Source organism: Pseudopodoces humilis, chromosome 17 (genome assembly GCF_049639895.1).
Source record: "Pseudopodoces humilis isolate 2021_Gansu_Grassland_sample_001 chromosome 17, ASM4963989v1, whole genome shotgun sequence".
NCBI lineage: Eukaryota > Metazoa > Chordata > Aves > Passeriformes > Paridae > Pseudopodoces > Pseudopodoces humilis.
In genome coordinates, this window is record NC_142216.1 from 8,993,184 (window position 1) to 9,001,516 (window position 8,333).

The following is an 8,333-nucleotide window of genomic DNA, read 5'->3' on the forward strand; positions in this document are numbered from 1 at the left end:
TACATGGGGACACTCCCTGTGATGCCCCCGTGCTCCCCACCCCAGGCAGCCCCTGGCACATGGCCCGAGGCCTCACACTGGCCACAGGCAGGTAGAAGAGGGGACAAATACTTTACAGACAAAGCCCTTGAGCTGCTCCCAAGGTGTTTCCCTGGCAGAACTGGTTCCTGCTCCAAAAGGGGTTAATGCTGCCACCCTGCAGGTTGAGATCCCTTTCAAATATTAGACTTCCAGGGCTGTCCATTAGCCAGCAGCCACAGCATCAATCTCTGAACCCCCTGTGAGCCTCGGGCTGGAGGCTGTGAGGTGACTCCAGCCAGGTGAAGGGTCCCAGGAGCACAGCACCGTATGTCCAACCCTACCCTCGCAGCCCCCCCACACATCTGTCCCCAGACCAGGCTGGACAGAAGCCACCATGCTCTGCACCATGTCCAAACGAGCACAAGGAGACAAGCTGCTCCACCGAACCATCTCCTGCTTTTCTACCTGCTTTTAAAATTCCTGCTGCATCCACCCGGGTATCTCCAGGGGTGAGGGGGCATGATCCTTCCTTTACTCCTGCAAGGCAACAGCGTCCAGCTTTCTGCTCTGGGTGATGGCCTTGCTGTCAGCCATGTCAGCTCTCCAAATTTAGTTCAAGCATTCTCCACAGGCAGCTCTGCTTTCTCTTTCTGGCCATGCTTTCAAACAATGAGGGAGCAAAAAAGCAGTATTCTCCTGGTTGATTTGTTATTTTGACACTCATCCCAAGAGCTCATCATTAGTTCAAGCCCTCTTGTAATAATGTGACAAAAGACAAAGTTTGCTGAGTTGTTGTAATGATGTGCATCTTAAGACCTGAAAAAAAATTATGTACCTCTGACTTCTCTGAAGCATTCCAATTGTAGGAGCAGTTTTACTGTGAACTGCTCATTTCCATGCTTGAAGAGTGATGCTAACACTGCTCTAATGACCATAATTCTGGTTTGGTTTGAAATATGTAGTTGAATAACATGGAGCTTTATTTACTTTTGCAAGGTACAACAAACACTTACCAGGGAATGGCATCTTCTCATGGACAGGCTTTTTCCTTGAAGGAAAGAGTGCATCTCAAGAGCTGCAGGGAGCCTTGTGGCACATTTTCTCCAAAAGCCCTTCCTCCAGCTTTATTCACCAATTCCTTCTTTTTCTGGAGTCCAGCCATGAGTGTGACCCTATGCATGATGTCCCAACATGAGGGCAGAGGAACGAGCTTCCTGCTTACAAGCGATAAATGTGCTGCACAGAAATGCACCCACAACAATTTGAATTCTGGATGAGCAGTTTGCCATCACTTGTATGGAAGGATGAGCTGATTCAGCTGTGCTTTTGCAGTTTCTTAGTAAAAAATACCATTTGAATCTTTTTGTCTCTCACTTTTAAAAAGTGCTGTCTCTCAAAGCAAATTATGAAATATTTCTGAAAACTTCCTTAGAGTTCAAAATATGAAATTAATAGCATCCATGAGTGCAGCTGAGCCCAGCAACATTTACATTAAGGTGGAAAAATTAATATCAAACACTAAAACTCGGGATTAAGGCCATCACATCAGTGAGATGCTAGCAACACACTGTGTGTTTCTTGAAATCACATGTCCTGTTTCATTTTGGAATATTTTTCTTTTCCTATCCCAGAAAACTTCACAAAACTTCAGCAGCCGACTTCCATAGGAGCAGGCCCATAAGGTGTAAGAGCTATTATCTGTGTTGGCTGAATAATTTATCTGCAAAATTAGTAGACTGCCTGTGATAGAACTGGTTGAATTATTCATCGGGAATAAATTATCCAAGATATTTAGCACTTCTTTCTGTTTGCGAAGGCTTCCTGAAACAATTCTGGTTCTGTGAATGCATTCGTTATTCATAAGTACGCAGTGAATAGATTATGCAAACAAATTTCAGCCTATGGGTTGTTTGTGGAACATTCACTTCAGCCCTGGCTATTCATGGCTGTGACTGATCACAGAGACACATGGTGCTCTCTCCCCTCCTTGATTGGAGCACAAACTTTTAAAACAAGAGAATAACAAATGACAAACTGCAAATGATGGATAAGGACTAATGAATAATGCGCTTTCACTGCAAACTTTCAGACAAGTGATTGGTTGTGCCAAAGTCTGTGGAACTCTAGGGAATCATAAACATTTTAATGAATAAACTATTGACTGCTCAAAGACAGCTAAACAAAAGACAATAAAAGTGTTGCAGACAACACTGGAGTTTATATCACTATATATAAAATGCACAGTAACAAAAGTTGAACACTTTTTGCCATATGCTTCCATAACCTTTAAATTTTGGTCCCTTCTGGCTCTCTGGTAAGTGCTGGAAACTCCGGTCTCTGCCTGCTGACAGAGTTCTCTAATTGTTCCGTCACTTAAGGACATGAGTAACTCAGTGAAGTGGAACTGCTTAGTGCAGAAAGTCACTTATGTATGCAGGGGCCCTAAAAACATCAAACTGATTGCAGGTCCGGTGATTGAGAGCGCAGCCCCTCCCGGGAGCAGCCAGGCCCCCATCGCCTGCCACACCTGGCTATATTGCATAGCCCTGGTCTGCAAGCGTATAAAGATGTAAAAAAGCAGAAAGCGAGCTGATCCTGCAAGCTCGGCCGCTGCCAAACTACTTCTAGTTTGAGATTCGTTAATATTCATGACCCAGGGCTTTTTGGATTGCTCACTTCTGTGCGTGATCTTCTTGGCACAAAGAAGGTTGGTTGTGGCAGTTTGCAGGTGTCGTGGGTCGAGGAGGGCGGAAAGCAGGGATAACTCTCATACCAAACTCCTTGCTCAGGTTCAAGTAAAGAATCGCTGCTAAGAACTTAAAATGCAGAGATATGCAATAATTCATGCTGTCAGTTTTCCCTGTTTATCAAAGATCAAAGGCATTGGAGAAAATCAAAGGAGAGGGAATCCATCTACATTTTGTGTACAGGGAAATCAGGTAAGTAAACATGTGAGTTTAGGCATAGGCACCTGAAAATGGCTTTTGATGGGAAGTGAAACTGAAAACCTTCCAGGGAGGCAAGTACCTGAGCGCTGACAATGGGACTTCTTCCAAGCAGGAAGAGCAGGATGCAAAGAGACAGATGTCACAATTAGGAAACTTTTTAGCCACTTACAAAACTGTAGCTTCCCAAAATGTGAGCAAGTACATATACCACTGAATGGGGACTAGCAGAAGCAGCAAAAACTTTACAATCAAAACAGCACAATTCTTTGTTCTTACCCAGACAAAGAAGCATGTATCTGTACATTGTATATACAGTGTGTATATATGTATATACAGTGTATATATATTGTGATTACAACCACCGAAGCTTATTATTTTATGTCCTTTGGAACTTTTAACTTTCTGAACACCTGCAAAACCCTTTCCATAGCGAAGCACGTGAAAGCTAAAGCGTGTGTTGATATTCACGTCAGAAAAGCAGGAGGGAAATAACTGCTTTGAGTTTTATCATTTGTAAGTATTTTTGCTTTGGCGGTAGAAGAACCGCAAGGTGCAAGGAAAACCTGATAAAATCTTCCGCCGGCATCTGGCGGGGGAATAATCCACGGCTCATCCTCTGGAAATCCAGATTAACCTTTTTCTTTCCCCAAACCCCCTGCTCGCAGCGGTTTAAACTCACACTGGAGCCCCTCCGGCCGGAGCGGGACGGTGACCCCTCCACCCCCGCGCTGAGCCGCGACCCCCCTGCCCCGCTTTGTCCTGCCGCCTCCCTGCCCGCACCCGGGGGGGGACAAAGCGGGGGGACCCCCCCCTCTCTCCCCCGTCCCCCGCGGGCGCGGCAGATGCGCGGCCGCCCGCGGTAATTGCGGGCACGCTCCGGAGGGCGCGGCGCCCGGGGCCGACCTGCCGCCCCGGCGCGGCCCCGCGGGGCGGCCACGGGGCCATTGTCCGCCCGCCGCTATAAGAACGGGCGGCCGCGCCGTCGTGTGCCAAAGCCGCCGCTCACACGAGCGGATCGCAGCCCGCAGCACTTCAAAGCCACGCGCGGTCGCGTGTCCCCCCCGCCCCGCCTTTCCCCGGGCTTTGCCTTTTTTTTTTCGTTTTTTTTTTTTTGCTTTTTTTTTTTACGGCGCTGAGCTCCGTGCTTTCCCCTATAGCGGCTGGCTCGGCTTTTTTCTCTCTGTGTTTTTATACCGTTATTGCTTAACCGCATCCCCGGGAGTGCCTTTCCATGTGAGTACGGGAGCGCCGGCACCTGCCAAGCACCCGCACCTCCACCCTCTTCCTTGTATTTATTTATTTTTTTTTTCTTTCCCCCCACCCCTTCCCCGGCAGCTTCGCACCTTCCCCTCCGCTTCTCCCTCCATCCACCTCTGCCCCGCGTGGCAGTGACGGGGCTCCGGTTCTCTCCCGCAGGATGCCCGCCGAGGCGCCCAGCAGCGGCGAGGCCGCCGAGCCCGGCGCTCCGCGGGAGCGGCGGAGACGGCGCGGCCGTGCGCGGGCGCGGACCGAGGCGCTGCTGCACACGCTGAAGCGCAGCCGGCGGGTCAAGGCCAACGACCGGGAGCGGAACCGCATGCACCACCTCAACGCCGCCCTGGACGAGCTCCGCAGCGTCCTGCCCACCTTCCCCGACGACACCAAGCTCACCAAGATCGAGACCCTGCGCTTCGCCTACAACTACATCTGGGCCCTCTCCGAGACCCTCCGCCTGGCCGAGCAGTGCCTCCCGCCTCCCCCCGCCTTCCGCGGGGCCGCCGCGCCCCCCAGCCCCGGAAGCGACGCGGGGTCTTGGCTGTCCAGCGCCTCCCCGTCCGCCCCTTCGCTCTGCGCCTCCGCCTCCGGCCCCAGCAGCCCCGCCACCTCCGAGGACTGCGCTTACGCGCCCGCCGACAGCCTAAGGGGCTTCCGCGGGCTGCCCGCCGGCCCGGGCGCTCCGCTCCGCTAGGGCGCACATCCCGCACATCCCGGAGCCCCGCGCACATCCCGCACATCCCGCGGCACATCCCGCACATCCCGGAGCCCCGCGCACATCCCGCATATCCCGCGGCACATCCCGCACATCCCGGAGCCCCGCGCACATCCCGCACATCCCGCGGCCCCGAGCACATCCCGCACCGCCCGCGCTCGGCCCGGGGCCCGCGGCGGAGGGGGGTGAGGGGGGGGCCTCGTCCCTTTGCACTTTTCATCACTTTCCTTCCCCCCGGCCCTTACCCCCGACCCCCACCTCGCCTCCCGCTCCACTCCGAAAATCTGGGAAGAAGAAAAGCGACAGATTTGCTGCCGCAGACGAGGTGAAAAGTCAATTTTACAATTTGTAGCTCTCCAGCGAAGAAAAACGAGCATGAAAATTTGGTTTGAACGCCCTGACAATGCCATGAAAAGGCTTAAGGACCGATGCGGCCCGGGGCGCAGCGCGGGGCTCAGCGCGGCTCCCCGGCCCTGCCCCGGGGCGGCTCAGCCCCTCCCGGGGGTCCCAGCACCGGCCCCGATGGGACCCCGCACCCGGCGGACAGCGGAGAGGCTCATGCATTATAGATGCTGACCCCCAGCGCGGCCGGCCTGCTTTAGAGTGGGAGCAGACACGGGGTATTCAGTGACTGGACCAGAGAGCAGTTTAATTTATTCAAGATGTTCATTCATATGAAAATTGTATTTTTGTACATAAAGAGCTTTATTCTATTATTATACCTCTTATCAAAGTGGGGGGTTTGTTTTGGTTTGTTTGGTTTTTTTTAAGAAATCGTACTTTACCCTGTAAATAAAATTTTTAACGTTTGTACTGAATTTTGGCAGCGCCTCTGGAGTTTTGTTTCTTGAACTCGAGGGGTTCACTCCTCAGAAGGAGGCTGGGGTGGAAGGGAAGGGATCCAAAAGGCAGCAGCCAGCACTTCTGACACCCCACTGGCCACAGACACATGCGGCTACCTGCAAACATCTGCTGGCCCCCAGGTCTCCTGGAGAGGCAATTCCAGCAGGAGCAGAGTGGTGAGGAGCAGTGCTGGTGCTTCAGGCTGTCCTTGCCGTGGTTCACAGCAGGAGCTGCAAGGTGTCAGGAGCTTTGGGGAAAGCTCCTGACACTCCCAAACTCTACAGAGATTGTAACTTTCCCTGGACCTGTAACACTGGCAGAACTTGACAGGCATGAGCTCCCTCTTTTCCTCAAGTCACAAGGTGGGATGGAGGCTCTCCCAGTTCATGCACTGGCAGGGAGAAGAAAAAGAGTGGCCAAAGATGCTGTCTCATGGTCTCAGCACCAGCTGTGGCACAGCTCTGGCTCTCAGCTAGAGACTGAGGGTGTCAGGAGTACCCTCGTCTCCGGGAAGTCTGCTCCACTGTTGCAAAATCCCAAACTTTCCTTTCTCCTGCAATTGTGTATAATGGGGGAGCCCTCTGACCCCCCAAATCCTACCTTCCACTCTTCCTGACTCCATCCTCCCTCTCTTTAGCATTGCTCAATGCTCCCATATTGCACTGGGCACACAGACCCTTAAAAACAAGGTTTACCCTCCTTGCCTTGTTTTATGGTGCAAAAACGTGGCAGCTCAGACACGTCTCTACAGCCATCTCCAAAACATGGATGAGCTGGAGCTGTGGGTGCAGTTAGCAGGGACCTTGTGGGGAAGGACGAAGACATGGTACAAGCCCAAATAAATCAGATCTCTGATGGGACTGCAAAGGATTATGGAATGAATTGACTTTCATTTTTCTGTGCCTCAGTTTCCCATCTGTAAAACTGGGGTTCCACTATCCCCTCATCAGTGAATTTAAGGATTTAATTATGCAGAGCTTTCACAGCACTCAGATGCTCAGGGCTGCAGTGAAAGTACAGGAAGGAATTCTTTAGGACATGATCATACATGGTGTGGGGAAAAAGGCAGAAGGCAAACACTGAAAGCATCAGACAGAACACTGAGAAGCTGTTCATCACACAGGCAAAAGCTCTGCCTGAAATTAACCCTCCTGTGGGAAGAAGGTGGAGGTATTATCAAAAATGTAGTTTGGGATCATATAATTGTCACAAAAATTAGAAGGAGAAGAACCAAATTAAGTTTGCACAGATAGTTCAGTATCAGCATTTCCTCCTTTTTGAGTGCCTGAGCCTGCAATATAGATAAATACTTTTTAACACAGTTTTTATATGCATGTCTATACAGACACACATCCACCTCTGCTTCTCAGTAACTATAAATGCTGAAAAGTGTTACTTTTTTGAAATCTTAATAGCAGCATAATACTTAAATTAATTAAAGACACCATCAACCAGTATACGGCAGTTCCTTAATGATCTGTTAAATAAAAGAGATTTGTGAAATCTAATTCTGGCAGTAACAGGTCTTGATCTGTGACGCAGTGAAGCTTTGCTTGCACCTGCCCTTGAAAGCCAGGAGGTTTTGTATGCAGGAGCCTCCAGGGGCTGAAATTTAGTACAGTCCATGGAGGCGGAAGGTCATCTAAAGTCACTGGGTCCCAAGACACTGGACTTCAATCTCAAAGAAGAAAAAAAAAAAATCTCCACAGAACTTCAAAATATCCTCTATTCTTTTGTTTTCTTAGCTGCCAGCAGAGATCTGTGGACATTATGCAGTATATAAAGACCATACATCTAGCAGGACTCAGTGTATGATGTTAATGTTCCTAATGGGCAATGAAAGCTGCAAACTGCGTGAGGACACAATTAGATTCATACATTAACATGAGTCAGAGAACAGTTTTTCCCCGGAGCGGTGATAGGTTCAGACATAGTTGAACAAATCTGCCGACGGGACAGATGGAATGCCCATATTCAGAGGCTGCAGGACCAACCTGCACTCCCGTTTACAACAAGGGGGTTTGTATTTATTTTTATCAAAAGAATAGTTTGGTGAATTGGAACAGGCTTCCCTGGCTGGAAACAGGCGGCTATTTTTAATTGCACTAAAATAATCTCCTTGCATAAGTACAGGGGGAAAAAATACGTGACTTAAATACTAGGGCTGATGAAAGCATTAGCAATTTTTTTGGAAATACCAGTTTGTTCTGTGGTAAAAAATTTGTATTAATAGGCAGCAATCTCAGTCCCACTGACACCAGTGGCAAGATCCTTATTGACTTCAGAAATAACTGAAATAGAGTCTTGATTTTTAATCTTGGAACCACATTGCATGTATGTACATGCATTGTTTCATATGTCAGCTGATAGGTGTTGGTAACACTTTAGCCCTGTTGGATCCATTCAACCACCTCTAGGGCATGCAAGCATTAGGGACCTGTTCTGCCAGGAGGTTCTGCAAGTCCTTATGTCTCTCTTAATTCCCTTTTAGTTAGGAGAGAAAGTCTGAGATGGCTCCATTGATAGGGAATCCCTGCTGGCTGGGAGACATC

The 8,333-nt window shown here is 49.8% G+C and overlaps 1 protein-coding gene across 1 annotated transcript; it reads left to right on the top strand.

The window, feature by feature from the left end:
- Positions 1-4,386: 4,386 nt before the first annotated feature.
- Positions 4,387-4,917, top strand: NEUROG1 (neurogenin 1). Its single transcript, XM_005523746.1, has one exon. The coding sequence runs from the start codon at positions 4,387-4,389 to the stop codon at positions 4,915-4,917; it is 531 nt and encodes a 176-aa protein (XP_005523803.1).
- The last annotated feature ends 3,416 nt before the right edge of the window (positions 4,918-8,333 follow it).